This window comes from Mus caroli, chromosome 9 (genome assembly GCF_900094665.2).
Source record: "Mus caroli chromosome 9, CAROLI_EIJ_v1.1, whole genome shotgun sequence".
NCBI classification, from domain to species: Eukaryota; Metazoa; Chordata; class Mammalia; order Rodentia; family Muridae; genus Mus; species Mus caroli.
The window spans coordinates 68,706,976-68,723,175 of NC_034578.1; the positions used below are offsets into that span (position 1 = coordinate 68,706,976).

General features: G+C 45.7%; 1 protein-coding gene across 2 annotated transcripts in view; it reads right to left on the bottom strand.

Annotated features, from left to right (window-relative positions):
- Positions 1-15,870, bottom strand: part of Myzap (myocardial zonula adherens protein) — an 88,690-nt gene extending 72,820 nt beyond the window's left edge. The window contains exons 1-3 of one of the 2 annotated variants that reach the window (XM_029481481.1): positions 15,702-15,870; positions 9,693-9,737; positions 3,184-3,270 (exon numbers count right to left, since the gene is read on the bottom strand). In XM_029481481.1, coding sequence (XP_029337341.1) covers positions 3,184-3,270; positions 9,693-9,737; positions 15,702-15,776 — 207 coding nt within the window. In that variant the 5' untranslated portion in view covers positions 15,777-15,870. The remainder of the gene's footprint in view (positions 1-3,183; positions 3,271-9,692; positions 9,738-15,701) is intronic. The other variant, XM_021171902.2, reaches the window with a different exon arrangement.
- Between the last annotated feature and the right edge of the window lie 330 nt (positions 15,871-16,200).

Sequence of the window (16,200 nt, forward strand, 5' to 3'; positions counted from 1 at the left end):
TAATATCAAATTCATGGGAGGGATTCAGGCCAATTGTTCTGTGGAATGTTCTGTGTTTTGGACCTTTCTGTGTCCTTGTAATTAATTCAGTTATGCAATTCAGCCTGAAGATTACCCAGGTATTGTATGTAGTTCTTAATCACTTCAGAATCCTAATATCTTCACTTCAGAAGTCCCCTAACAGGGTTGTCATCTGCTGGTAATTCTGGGTTGGGTCACCTGGTTGAAATTTTACTCTGCTTTAAGGTCTGCTGTTTCTTTAGAGGCTCTACTTTTAAGTCCAGGTGAATGCCTTATTCAGTGATAATATTTAACTAACTAGTTTCTTCACCATTGATAAGCCTATCCAGAAATTCTAAACATTTTCTCGGTTAATTAGTGTTCCATAGCAAGCCTTTCCCCTTCCCCTTCCTTCTCTGCCTCTCTGGTTACCACTAGTGTTGTGGCTTTTTATTATTATTCAATATATCATAATCTTTGTAGGTTGAGTGTCCTTTATCTCAAAATGCTTGGGACCAGAAGAGCTTCAGATGTTGGAGTTGTTTACACTTGGTTGAGAATATTTGTATAGACTTTACCAGTTAAGCATATGCATACATAGACACACACACACACACACATCTGCCAAAATTCAAAATCCCAAATGTCCCCAAATCCAACTCATGAAGAGGCTCATAAGATTGGGGCTATTTAGGCACTGGTGGTGCACACCTTTAATCCCGGCACTCGGGAGGCAGAGGCAAGTGCATCTCTGTGAGTTTGAGGTTAGCCTGATCTACAAAGTGAATTCCAGGACAGCTAGGGCTGTTACACAGAGAAACAATGTCAAAAAATAAAAATAAAAAAAAAGGAGTTGGGCTATTTAACATATACAAATCTTAAGTCTTTTTGGTGTTCAAGCTATGTCCATTTTCACCAGAAAGAACTGTCAGGACTGGAGAGATGACTCAGTGGTTAACAGCATCTTCTGCTCTTCCAGAGGTCCCAGGTTAGATTCCCAGCACCCATGGGGCACCTCACAACCATTTATAACTCCAGTTCCAGGGATCTGACACCCTCTTCTGGCCTCCATGGACCATGCACGTGGTACACAGACATACATACAGGCAAACACACACATACACATAAAATAAAAATAAACAAAAATTTCATTAAAAAAAAAATAAAATCAGTTCCTAAAGCTTTGGCTAGGCCCTTCCTAGTGCTACCTGGATTTGCAGAACAGGGTATGTCAGGTCTAGCTTGTTCTTCCCACCTCCTGGAATGTCCTTCCAGGTGCTGTTGGTGTGGCACTTCCTCTCCTTCAGAGCAGGTCAGAGAGTTTCCATTCTCTCATGACTCTCTGGCTATAACTCCATCTTCCTTCCTCCCTACTTCCTTTGCCTGTCACTTGCCATTTGCATCCATTCCCGTAACTTGTTGTCTTTGGTGGAAAGTGAAGAAGAGGGAGCTGGGGAAATGGCTCAGCTGGTAAAGGACTTGCTGCAAATCATGAGGATCTGCGTTTGGGTCAGCAACCACATTAAACAAATAAACAAAACAGATGAGAGGGAGGAGAGAGAAAAATCCCGGGAGGTCCTTGGCAAATTAGTAAGCTTTGGGTTCTGTGAGAGAGAGACCCCATATCAAGAAATGAGGCCGGGTATAATAGGGCATGCCTTTAATCCCGGCACACAGGAGCCAGAAGCAGGTAAGATCTTTGTGAGTTTGAGGCCAGCTTGTTCTACATAGTGAGTTCTAAGACAGCCATAGATCCTATCTGAAAAAGAAAAAAGTAGGCTAGAGAGATGGCTCACTTGTTGCTCTTGTAGAGGGCCCCGGTGCAGTTCCTAGCACCCACAATGGTGACTCACAATCACCCACAATTTCAGTTCCAACATCGTCTTCTGACTTCTGAGGGCCCCAGGTGCACATGTGTCGCCCATATGTACAAACACACAGGCCAAAACCTCTCATGTGTAAAATAAAACTTGAAAAAAATTGAAGAGAGAGACAGACAGACATACAGACAGAATAAATACAGTGGAAAGCAACTGAGAAAGACACTCAATGTTTACTTCTGGCCACTGCAGGCACAGACGGACAGACATGGACATACATAAGCGCGCACACACACACATGTGCACACACACAAGTGAGGAGAAGAGTGTCACAGGAAAAGAATAACCCTGGGGCAGTACCAGCCTCTCACCGGTCTACAAGAGGCTTCCTTGTTTATGGTTCATTGCTGATTAAGTCAAAAGTGAAGGTTGCATTTCAAGAAGTCACAATCTCATAATTCTACCCATGAAATTTATAACCTATTATTTCATTTTATGTTCATGTAAACTGTCCACCAGAAGGCCTGCCCAGTCTCTGGCATGCCCATCGCTTTCTCCCACGCTGTCCCTCCAGAAAGCACATCATTATTTTGTTTTCTTTCATTCTCAGCCCACTGGAATATAAGCTGCGTGGGTGACAGCCATTGCCTTGTTTACTGCTGTGCTCACCACTGGAATCCTAGGGGATGAAATTTCGCAGGTGCCAGTCATTGCTTAGGAATGAGAAAAATGGTGTCCACAGGTGGAGAGGTAAGCAGGTCCTCCCATTTACTTGTTAAGCCTCAACTTCTGCCACCTGCCAGGGTCACATAGCGCCATCTCTATGTCTCCAGATGGGAACACATGGGACATGGCATCCCCATTGTTTATTTATATACCTGTCCCGCTTGAAAAACTCCCTCTAAAGCAAAGGTAAGGTCATGCTCATCTGTACGGTGCCGGCGTTCTGTTCAGAGATGACACAAAATGCTTGCAGAAGCCTCTGATATCCAGCCAGAAGCAGGTTCAGCTGCCCGCTGGGCTCTTCCTGACAGCTGAAGCCAGGCCTTCAACCTGTTGCTCCAGTCTCGGCAATTCACAAAAGGCCCTTTGACTCCACCGCATGGGCCATTCCAGGAAAAACCACTTTCCCTGCCACAGCACCTGTTGCTAAGTCCAGTGTCCCCACAGCCAGGAGGCTACACAGAGCCACAGTGTTCCCCAGGAAATAAGGGCTGGGGCCCAAGCTACATGGGCAGCTGGGGGAGCAGTGTGGAGGGCTGAGGACCTTTTAATCAGGGCCAACACATAACTTGGTGAGGGATAGAGAAGAATACATTAATGCACAAGGCCAGCCACAGGCTCTGGCTCAGAGATGGCTCACCTGATCTTTCCTCTCAATCTTCTTTTCTGTTTGCTGTGGCACTGGATTCTCAGGGGGCACAGTCAGCCGCAGTCTGCAGACATTTGCCTAAAAGAGGTGGAGAGGAAAGTCCAATTAGGATAAATGTTGGTGGCAGAAAGACCCAGGGCTGGCCCTCTGCCTGTTGCACAGTAACAGGTTCATTGTACCATCCTGATCACTATGGAAGGACACCAACGTGCTAAGACCAGCATGGCCTGGTACAAGTGCCCACCAGCGTCCAGCTGCTCAAATAAGGAGCTATTATATAAGCTCAGAGATTTCAAACATTTCTAAATGGCTCAAATTTCCTAACAAAAGGCCTAAAATGATCTCATTTCACACACAAAAGCCAAAATTCCACTGGAGAGATAGAAGCCAAAATCCATAATGCAGTTACCTATTGTCTAAATTCTAAATTGTCTAGATTTCCTCTTGTCTACATTTCCAGTGAAGAGATAGGAGGTATTCCCTACTTTTCTAGCCTATGTATTTAACTTTCCTACAACAGACATGGGCATGTTAATCACAAGGTTTTTCTTCCAGATACTGTGTGTGCACGGGTGTGCATGCCACGGCATGCAGGGGGCAAGGCGGAGGACAGCTCTGTGGAATCCGTTTTCTCTTTTCACCTCTGTGTGGGTCCTGAAGATCAAACTCAGGCCACCGGGCCTGTGTGGCAGGTGCCTTTACCTGCAGAGCCATCTCACCAGCCCAATCACGGCTTTCATAAAGATTCTCTGGTCATGTTCATTATTCTCAATAAGCAGAAGTGATTTAGATGTCCATTGCCAGATGGAGGAACCAAGTGCATACTACAACAGAACATGACACAGCCTTTGAAAAGAAAGGCAATTCTGACACATTGTATCATGGTTAAACCCTTACTCAGCCTTTGAAAGCAAGGCAACTCTAATACATTGTATCACGGATGAACCTTGAAGACATACTACCTGAAATAAGGCAAGCACATGAGAGCAAAGCAATTCTTCCATATGATGTATCTAGACCAGTCACCCTCACCAAGACAGGGAGTAGAGGATGCTTCCAGGAGCTAAAGAGACAGAGAACAGCTTGTTGGGCTTTTACTGGGGGTAGACTTTCAGTTTGGGAAGATGGGAGAATTGGCAGTGGCAATGGAGCCACAGTACTGTTGATGCACTGAAAGCCATCAACCTATCCACTTAAAAACAGCTAGGTCGAGAAATGTAATGTTCTAAGTAGTTTAGAATTGAAAGAAAAAGAAGAAGAAGAAAAAGCCAAAACTGTTTCATTTGCTAAAAATTAAAAGAGACTTAGCAGAAAAGGCCAGGGGACCAAGAGCTTAATTGCCAAGGTAATAACATTGGCGTTTCACTAGGTACATAGTGAGCACCTGTCACTGACTGCTGAGGCCTCCTGTCAGGTTCTCAAAGCTGCAGATAAAGATCACTGAAATTCTGGAATAAAGGCTAGACATAGAGGTTTACACCTTTACTCCCAGCACTTGGGAGGCAGAGGCAGGCAGAGCCCTGGGAGTTCGAGGCCAGCCTAGTCTAGTGAGTTCCAGGACAGCCAGGGCTATATAGTGAGACCCTGTCTCAAAATCAAACAAAATATGTACAGATACATATGCATATACACACATATATTATACATACATATTCATATATATTCATATATACATGCATGCATACATACATGAATAAAGGTTCTCAAGCAGTTTCCAAAAGGCCAGCACTGGGAGTGTTGTCTTAATGGTAAATTTCTGATCTAGCAAACAGGAGGTCCTAGGTTCAAGCTCAGGACTGCAAAGCGAAGCCAAGCCAATGAGAGAAAGACTAAACTGCACCATTCCTCTTAACATTAAACACAAAAGAAGCATTAAAGTCACAGCTTGTGTGTTTGTTGAGAGTCTGGTGACAGTGGGGGATCCTGAGCACCACCATGCCTGGTTTATGTCATGCTAGGGATGGAGCCCAGGGCCTTGTGTGTGCTAGAAGCAAGCTGAGTCAAGTTGAGGGTCTTTACAGAGGCAATCAAGTAAAAATGAGACCACCTTGGCAATCCTTATACAAAATGATTGGTAAACTTATAAAAGTGGGAAGTTCAGAGACAGATGTACAAGGAGAACACCTCCTGGCCATTCATTCAGGCCTGGAGGTGCTGGTCCACAGTCTCAGCTTCTGGAGAGGCAGAGGCAAGAGTATGGCAAGCTGAAGGACTGCCTGGCCACAAAGTGAGTTCAAAGCCAGCTTGAACAACTTACTGAAACCCTGCTCCAAAAACTGCCAGGCTGGGCATGGTAGCATATGTCTTCAATCCCAGCACCCAGAGGATAGAGGCAGGGGAATCTTTGTGAGTTCAAGACCAGCCTTGTGTACATAGCAAGTTGCAGGACAGTCAGGATTACATACTGAGACCCTGTCTTAAAAAACAAAACCAAAAAGTAATTGCCTAACATGCACAATGTCCTGGGTTTTGTTTATGGCCATCTCCAACCTGGTTCTTTAAATATATGAAGTGTCAAGATAGATGCCTTTCCATTCTTACGTCCTCCTGGACTAGCTTCATCTCCAGTGACCTCAGGGTGGACCTGGCCTGACACCCAGGGCTATCTTTGTTCTGGCCAGCTTTACAACAAGCATCCAATGCTCATACCCAGATATGTTGGGCAAGAGGAGAGCTAGCCATTCCACCAGATAGCTCTCTTTCTGGATGAGCAGCAGCCCTAATGGAAAACTGGGAGTCACCTACAGAGAAAGGCAACCTTCTGACTATAGGCCACTCCACCTGGCTAAAACCAGACTGGCCTTTACAAACACTAAAACATAAGCCACACCAGGTGGACCATGCAAATCTATGATTCTCAGCAATCATTTCTGACAGGCTGAATCTGATCCATGAATGCACCACATCCCATACATACATGAGGATGCACACACGTCTATACGAACTCACATGCACAAATTCACACGTGCACACAGGCTCTAACCTCCTCTGGCTATTTGGCCATGGGAAATTTATTCTCTGAATTTCAAGTGTAAGATGAGATTAAAAGGAAAGCATGCCTCTAGAGATGTAAAGGTTGATCGTGTGTGTGTGTGTGTGTGTGTGTGTGTGTATGTGTGTGTGTACACATGCACACATTTAAGTATAAAGGTATGAACACACACATGGCATACTTATGTGGAAGTCAGAGAACAACCTTGGATGTCAGCCCTTGCTGTGCCAGACCAGTCATCAGGCTTTCTGAAGCTTCTTGCAAAGCAGCCAGCCACTAAGTCTCTTCAAGGACTACATATTCATGCAAAAGAAGGATGAGGTCCCGTAGATCAACCACATGGCCCTTAGTGATGGCACAGTATGATGACATGTTTGCAGCAGAGCATCTTGGCTGTTTGCTGCTGCACATGCTGGACTCACAGGCCTGTGAGCTTCCAGGGATTTGTAGGAATGCTGAGATTTCAGTCTGGAAGTGGGTTCTATGGAGTCAGACCCAGATCCTCACACTTGCTTAGCAAGTGCTTTGCTGGCAGAATGCCCCCCCCCAGCCCTGATAAAGTATTTTTATTAATATTGAGATATTATCACTGTGTTCTCAACCTATGCTCCAGAACAAAACAGGTCCACTTGGCTTCCTGACCCTCGTTTCCATGGAAACTATTTGGTCAATGGAATTTGCGGCATTAGAAGGTAAACAATGCCTTTTCACTGGCTGGTAGATCCTAGAGGGGCATTCCCTAATGGCCATCATTTTCAAGAAAGAGACTTTAATGCATTAATTCACCCACAGGTGAGATGGGCCTTCACCACAGTTGCACCCATTCTCCACTGGCCCTCCTCCTCTGACATTCCTCCACACAGTTCCCACAGTTGGCAGCTATACCACGACCATTGGGCTGGGCTGTTTGAGCCACACCTACCAAGACACACACAAAGTCAACAGTAAACAGAACACATAAAAATGAAAAGAGCCTGCAAGATAAAAGATTTGGCTTCAAAGCCTTTTGGCTGTTGCAGCAGATACCAGGGGCCACACCCTTGGATCCTATCCAAATCATCTGCTCTCATCAATAAAGGGCTTTGATGGAAATATTAACGAGCACAGCTATTCTTAATAGATGCTGACCTACTATTGATGGTACACAAGCAACTTAATCCCAGCTTGGAGCAGGATCACATGCCTCCCTAGCAAATATATATTTGTTATGATAAAAGAAGGTTGTTTGTGGGGCAGTGGTGGCACACAACTTTAATTACAGCACTTGGGAGGCAGAGGCAGGTGGATTTCTGTGAGTTGGAGACCAGCCTGGTCTACAGAGTGAGTTCCAGGACAGCCAGGGCTATACAGAGAGACTCTGTCTTAAAAACAAAACAACAACAACAACAAAAAAGAAAGAAAGAAAGAAAGAAAGAAAGAAAGAAAGAAAGAAAAGAAAAGAAAAGAGGAAAAGAAAAGGAAGAGAAAGTAAGTTTCAGAACAAAATGTTAAGACTAACCCCACTTTGCTTTTAAACGCACCCTTTTAATTCATGTAGATTTAAAGGGGAGAAACACAACCTTAAGGAACCACAACTGTTAATATCATTTAAAAAATGTTTGTGGGTGGGCTGTGGATTTCTGTGTTGATTGCAACTTTTTCAAGTAGTTTTTAAATTAAAATAATAGTGGAACTAGTGTGGTAGCTCATTGATTAAAAGCATTTTTCCCCAATCAAGTAGACCAAAGTTCAGTTCCTAGAAGCAGCCATGAAACAAGCTAGGCATTCCGTCCATACTTGTAACCCTAGCTCTGAGGGGGATGGAGACAATTTACTGTTGATGAAGCTATCCAATTTAGGATGAATTAGCATCCCCTCCACACATATTCCCTTTTAACTTTTATTATTATAATTGTGTGTGTGTGTGTGTGTGTACTCTTGTACATAAATAAGGAGGTCAGAAGAGACTGTTCATCTGGTGCTTGCAGCATAGCTGAAAAACCTGAACCCCAGATTTGAGGAGAGATTCTGCCTCAAAGAAATAGGTGGAGGGTGATAGAGGAGGGCACCGGATGCACACTCTCTTCTGACTTCCTCATTTATGTACAAGAGTACACACACACAATTATAGTAATAACAATAAGGAAAATTAAAAGAGAGTATGTGTGTGTGGGGGGTTGCTAATTCTTCCTAAATCCAATAGCCTCAGCAATAGCAAATGAAGTATGCTAGAGGCCTAGGAGGTATTCTGAGTTCCTAATAAAAGCTCTGGTAAGGAACATGACCCTTGAACCCTGCGCACTAGGGTGACTGGGCAGGGTGCACCTCCCTCTACCCATCTTCCTGGGGCAGAATCTTCCCTGAGTAACATCAACCCAACATGGCTTATCTCAGCATTTTATGATGCTAATCACAATCACAATGGCTTCCTGAAACTCACAACTCCCAGGGTTTTCCCAGGCTAAACAGTGCCCAAAGGTAGTTAGTACAATTTATACCCAGGGATCCTCTCAGGAGCGGGCTCAGCCCGTGAGGTCTGAACAATGTGGAAAATTACAGCCCACAAACCATTGCTGTCTCACCAGCTCACCGTGCTCCATTCTTTGATGGCTGAGTTCCTATGACTTGTAAAGTACTTTTTAAGGGATAGAAAGGGACCATGATGTCAAGGAAGCTGCTGTACCCCCAGGAGCTCGTAAGCTACTAATATGCTCAAATAAGGCTACATGAAACAATGGTAGGCATAGACAATGTATGGTACTGAGAGGCAGGGTAGCTTGGAGGTTAAAGCATGGGGTCTGCATTTCTTGGGTCATAATACGGGTTTTGACACTAGCTATGAAACTTGAGAAAGAGGCTTCATCCTCAGTGTTTCCGTTACCTTAGTTATAAAACAACTTTCTCTTTCGAGTGTGAAGGCTAATTTAGCTGACATGTTAAGAGCTTTGAGCAGTCTCTGGCACATGTTAAGAATTCTGTAAGTTTCTTATTATTTGGTTAAAGGAAACAGAACCTTAATCTTAACCAGAAGTAGGACTCTATGAGAAAGGTACCATCTAGACGTGATGGCATGTGAGCTGGGTATAAAAGGATAGTGCTGTCCTTTTGAGGTCTGTGGGTCTCAGAAATTCATCATTATCCATCACTGAACAACAGACATCTCTCAGACAAGATAGCTCAGGTACAGCTCAATGTTGACATGTCCAGAGATTGACATGTGACATACAACCTAAGCTATTTGGTCAGCAGGTGAGATAAACATAAACAGAGAGTTAAGGGCAGAACTCTTCCAGTTGACAGGGAACAGATAAAGAGAATAACACTAAAACATGAGTTCAACAATTCTGAATAATGGAGTTTCTCCTAATACTCTCTCCACTACAAAATGATGGAAGGGAAAGGCACAGGTCGAGATCAGACAAGCGTTTTACCAGGATGGCTTTTATAGCCTTTCCAGAGCCTAGCAGGGTATCAGTGTGGTTGGGTTGGGTTTATTTGAGAGAGTGAACTCAAACAAAGGAGACCATACCTGAAACTCCTTAGGGATTCTCCGACTGTCTTCAAAGTCACCCTCCTGGGAGGGAAAGCAAGGGAGAAACAGCTAGCATTCAGGTCTCCTTCACACACACAAAAAGTACAATCAAGCCTCTGTTTATAGCTCAGGACACAGAGGAACTCTGGGGCTCTCTGTGACCCCTTTTGTGGAGGCAGACGTCTTAATCTAAAGACACTCTGGGGTTTCATCCATCTTTCTGTTCTCAGCTTCTGAAACTGGGGTTCACCCAAGGGGGAAGGGAAATCTATCTCGGGGGATGGAAAAGATGACCGAGGGTGGTAACAGGAGTTTGCTAATCAGTTTGCAAAGTGGATTTCCCTAAGGAAATAAACCAAATGCATTTATGTTTCCCTCAGGTTGGGTCCACTCCTACTGTGGCATCCTGCCAAGCTGCCCTTCAAAACACCAGGTGTGGCCTCTGTGGGTGTGGCTGGAGGAGGGGTGTGGCCTCCCCTCCCTGCTCAACACAAACGTATCCAACCTCTGGAACCTACATGCCAGGCCAAGTGAGAATGGAGCACACACCATCTAGATAAGGATTGTTGTGACCCTGAACTTGTAGCTTCATTATCTATATTAAGGTGTGGGGGGGTGGTCAATGTTTTTATATAAAGGGCTAGATGAGAACTATTCAGACTTTGTAGGCCATGGTGAAATCCACTCTTATCTCAGAGATATTCAAAACAGAGCAGGCCAGGTCTGTCTGAGCATCAGCATCTAGCCTCCACTCTCACCATGGGAAGGGACCTTTCTTTCTCATGTTAGGGCTGTAGCCTCATAAAATCTACCAATAGGAAGGCAGGGGCCTCCCTTGCTCTCTCAACTTTCTCTGGATCACTTCCATACTAGCCACAGAATGTGCCCAAATGCTATGATCTGAGAATAAAGTCTCTGAGTCCACAAATGTACACAAAGATCCTGCTATATCTAGAAGTGCTTGGATCCCTGCCCAGCCCATCACCTTGATGGCTGTCTGCAAGGCCCAAGGGATCTTGCTGGCTGCCCTAGAGTAGCTGCCCTTCCAAGAAATCCCCAATGCTTAGAGAAACACTCTCATTCTCAACTGTACTCACAATCACATGGGGTACTCCCCAATAAACACGGTACCAGTTAGTTCATGGTTTCAGCCTATGTCCCATATGGTTCAAAACCTGAGTTGGCTTTATGCTGCCTGGTAACTCTATGTAGAACCAAGGTTGAGAATCACTGACTTAACCCAATAAATGAAATTCCAACTGTGGCAGAGGAAGAGGCAAGGTGAGTACTTGGAGACCAGAATCGTCCAACTTGTCACCTGGGCCATCCCACCCACTTGTCACCTGCTTCCTTCCTAGGTAGGTCAGAAGCATCAGGCTGGAGGGCTGGATCCCAGACTTTTCCTCTTAAGTTCTCATTTCCTGAATGGTTGTGAAGTGAAGTTTCTTTGGGACCCTGACTGCTATTATACCTTGTACAGCTCTCCTTGGATTTACCAGAACATTGATCTGTTTGTCCTTGTATCCCTATTATGAACACATATTGCTGACACTGCTGAGATTATGAGCACACACAGCCACCATGCCTGGCTGGTAGGCATGCAATATACATATATATACACATGCACATACACACACACACACACACACACACACACACACACATATATATATATATATATATATATATATATATATATATATTGTAGGACTTGAACTCAGGGCTCTGGGTTTGTGTGGGGTGCACTGAATCAACAGAGCAGACCTCCAAGGTCTCGAAAGCTTCTCAAGTGGTCACTCATAGCTTCACACAACAGTGGGTTGGACAAGCTGAGAAACTGAGGGTTCAAGACAAGGCAGATTCTCCTTAGGGGAGAAGTATGAAGCAACAAGAGTGGGGGAGGGGGGAACAAGGAGCTCAGGAAGCCCCAGAGAGGGGGGTATTTGAAATACCTGGGAAAGGTAGAGAGATAGACAAGACATAAAAGAGTCAGGCTGGGGAGCCGAATATTAAACATGGAGTCTGGCTTTGCACAGGTTCCTGGAGCAGAAGAAGCAGGCGGCTGGATTTTGCACGTTAGAAAAGATCATTCTATGGTTGACATTTAGGAGACACGGCTCAACGGAAGAGGGAAAGAGGCAAGCACCACTGTTATTCACCTATGTGCTGGAAAAGTACTGGGGCCATGTTAAACTGTAAAGCAGGTAACAGATGAAGCGCTTCCCATTGAAGTACCTCAGGTTTAGCTCCAGTGAGCCAGCTCTTGCACTCAATCAGGCAACTGAGGCTCGCTGACTTGGAAGGGTGTGCCCAGCCACCAAGAAGCTTGGTAGGGACACCAAGGTCCAAATCAGCTCTCAGTGTGTATGCACAGCATTAGAGAAACATCAACAGAGACCACATTTAGGCCTCTATAGTGGCTTAGGAACAAGGCTGGACTGGTTCTGTACACTCTGCAGAATATAGGTGGGATGCTCTGTGAATCCAGTGTTCTTCAGTATCCTTCAGAGCCCCAAGTCTGACCACCCTGCACTGAACAAGGCAAGATGGAAGGACAAAAGACAAAAACAAACAAACAAACAAACAAACCAGTTGGTGTTTTCCCGAGCCTCTGTCATCTGTTAGTGGCAGAGGCTTTTCACTTAAGCCCTGATGATGCCACAATTCTAAAACTCTACCACCTAGCCTGTCAGGAACCAGCTCAAGGGGATCCTAAGCAAGAGCCAGGCAATTTTCGGGATGCAATGAAAATCTGTCCCCCTCCCCCAGTGGATGCTCCAACCAGCTTCCTTCCTTCAGGGGCTGAATTCCCCCCAAATCCCCATGTCCCTTCCTCAGATCCTACAGGATGGAAGAGCTATTTGCACACTGTCCTTGAATCCCACAGGGTACAGGAAACAGAGCTATACGGACTGTTTCCTCCACCGAGAAGAGGAAGCTGGAACACCTGTCAGTCTCTTTCACATGCCAGTCAAGGGGAATTCCTTGGTTTGAACCAACAAGGCAGGAACAAGACCCTGGTGAGGACAGCACCAGCCACGGAGTGAGGATGGGCAGGCCTGTGCTGGGTTTTAAGAGAGAAAGCCTCTGCCAAAGGAAGGGCTGGCTAGGAAGCAAGCTTATCCCATGGCCTTGTTTGGATTTGTTTTAGTTTTTTTTTTTTTTAATGCCACCGATGGGTCACAATGCCAGCTACAGGCAGCCAACAGTCTCTCCTTATCAAGAGGACATGGTGCTGGAGAGAATCTGTGACAGGCTTCACATCTCCTTCTGCTCTAGCCCAGGATCTGAGCTCAAAGTACCTGACTACAGGACAGGACAGCATGTGCCTTCCACTCCAAGTTCACAGCCTAGCCACACAACTGACTTCACTTCAAAGGCCTATGCTGGGAGATTCACTTTCAATTACAAATCTCCTTTCAAAATCACCAAGCCATTCATGTTACTTTTTTTTTTTTTTAATTCCACCCCCACATCCCCCAAGGTCACCATTCTGGCTGTACCTATTCTCCAAACACTTTATCTTCCCACGGTTGCCATAGATAAAACTATTTTTAGTGCACAACTGGTTTGGAGGCAGATCCTTTTTTTTTTTTTTTAATTCCCACTGGTTGCTGTGTATGAACGACTCTCAGAGTTTTGTTTATGGGTTAACAGAAACCACCCCCACCATCCTGAACCCCAACAGGCTCCCTCCTCCCCGTTGAGACAGTTTCAGACAAGAGGGAAGTAAGCCCATTTGCAGGTGGCTGTCTCTGAACAAAGGGTGACCTGTGACAGCCTGGTTGGACACTGCCCTTGCAGCTGACTCAGGGCAACTCCTGCCCTGCTTTGATAAGCCCTGCGGATAAAACTGATCTATTTTAATAGCTAGCAGACCTTTTGACTTTGAGACACGGTGCTGTCCTTTACGAAGTTCACACTCAAGAGCCACGCCGTTGAGTCACAAAACAAACTAAAGCATCTCATAGTGTTTTAAGAACACATACGATTCTGTGCTAGACTAGGTCCATAGCTACCCTTGGCTGGAGGAAACCACAGGTTGAGCACACCCAAAGTATTCCAGTTTGAGATCATCTCCTTGCCAGCATCACAGAGGGAGTGAGAGAAGGCCGGATTTCTTGAATTTTTTTCAATTTCAGAAACATTTTTCATGGCTATGTATTTACTGTATATCTTTATTTTCTTGTGCTTCTAAAAGTTTTTTTTTTAAATTATTTTAAAAACTCTTTGTGTTTTGTCCCAAAGCAGGTCTGGCACACATCGTCATACAGTCCATGTCAAGTATCCACTGAGGTAAATGATGGTTCTCCTTTTACCTTGTCGATTGCCTTCATAACTCCTGCCCCTGCTGGGAGACTAAGTAGCAGTTCCCCTGCAGGGAGAGGCTTGCCCTACACACCTCAGAAAGAGTCTTTCTTTTAGGACCACTGAACCCTGGAAATACTCTGCTCACTCCACAAACTCATTTGTGATAATGTCTGCCTCCGAGAGCAGAATGGAACTGAGTGCCCAGCCCTGTAGCACACAGAAATAGATCTATAATATTCAGTGAGTCAATTAGTCAATCAACGCACGCGCACACACACACACACACACTGGAGCCTTTAGAAAGATTTTGTCCACAGAAGTTCTAGAATGTTCCAATCAGTCCTACATAGTCTGAATTCAGAAGCCTGAGTGCTTCAGCGCAGAGTTTCGATGCAGTCTTAGCCAAAAGACAAAGCATTCCCATATGTCCAGACATCACTCAAGAGAGAAATCTCAAAGATGCTACTGAGTCTCCTGGCTACACCTAATTCACCCACAGGATCCCAGCATCAACCTAAATCAGAGTCTCCCTGTGGGTAGGGGCTGCTGCACACAGCTCAGGGCTAACTTTGTAATGATTTTATTCTTTGTCAACCTAAATTTTGTTCTGATTAAACAAAGCCTTCCATGGGAAAGAGTCAAATGCCCATCTTGCAATAGGGTAAGCCCATGGTTGGAAACTCACTAACCAAATGGGAAGCCACTTTATCAAGTTAATGACCAAGCAACCAGAGTTCTATGAGCCTTAGGTGTCTAACATATACACACAAACATAAATACACACACACACACCACCACCACCACCACCACTTGGCCCTCACCCAAAAGCAACACATGCCTTTCGTCTATAAATGGAGAAAAGATAGCTTAGAATACAAACACTAAAGGTCAAATCAAACTGACCGGACTTCGGAAGGGGCTTTTGGAAGGGGATTTAACCTGTTAGAATGAACGGTGGGGACACGCGATTAGAGAAGAGGTAGGTATTTAATAACGTGATACCAGAAGAATCAGAAAGCTATAAGCTAAGCTCCTAGCAGACTTCTCTGAGGCCCTGATCTTCGAAGGGGCATAGAATGTCAACCTGACAAGTCTGGCCATTCTTTCAGGAGCATCTGGGAGGTAAGAACAGATTCAGCAAAGACTGTGGCTAAACAGATTTCTTTAGGGAAACCTCCCTGGAGGTGATGGTCAGGGCTTAAAAAAGTAAACTAGAGTCCCACACAGTTAGACTCCGGGGTGGTCAGCTGCTCAGCTCTGGTCTGCAAACAGGCAACCACCTTGGCAAAGCTGGCTCCTGGATCAGAGGCTGTCTGTCACTGGTGGATGGACATACGGATGATGCTCCCAAACAAGAGATTCAGGAAAGTTTGCGTTTCAAGTATATTCAGGGCAGCGACCTCAGAAACTCTCCCTTGCCTTTTTTAAACTGATGCCACATTTAAGCTTGGCTTGACAGTGGAGACGCGAAGGAGAAGTTCTAGGTATCCCAGAAAGTCCCCTAAGCCCTCTCTTCCAACCTCGGGAGCATCCAGAGCGAGGTGCAGTGTGGAGTCCCGGACTAGCCAGGAAACTTGAGGCAAGATTGAGGTATCGGCAGCCAGAAGCATCCTTCTCCCCACATCCCTACAGATGGGGCGACAGGGATGGGTGCAAGAGATCCCCCAGCAGCTCCTTCTCCAGCTAGCTACTTACCCTTCTACTGGGCGTTCCAGGCGACTTGGCACCACCACCTGAGAACAGGGTGACAGTGGACGTGGAGCGCAGCATCTCGCAGCGGCTGTGGAGCGAGGGCTGGGTGCCCGCGCGGCTCCGGGGCAGGATAAGCGTGCGGGGCGCACCCTACGCGGGGGAGGCTCACACACTAGAAGCTACGGCTTCCGCAGGGCTGGAGCCCAGGAGGCGGGGCCTGGGAGGGGCCTGAGAGGGGCGGGGCTAGGATTCTGCCAGACTAGTCAAGCAGCATTCTCTCCCCAAAGTTGAGCGTCATCCTCTCTGTATCTCCCTGTCCAGTCTTCCTGCACACACTGTGGGTCTGGGCTGTATATCGCCTGTCCTTTTGGCCTCACGACCCCAGAGCTTTCCGTCAAACCCCAAGGACTACTGGGACCCTTGGTCTTTGTCATTTTTTTTTCACGGTAACTACTGAGTGCCTATTATTTGTGCCTCCTAGTGAACGACCGACTCCTGTCCT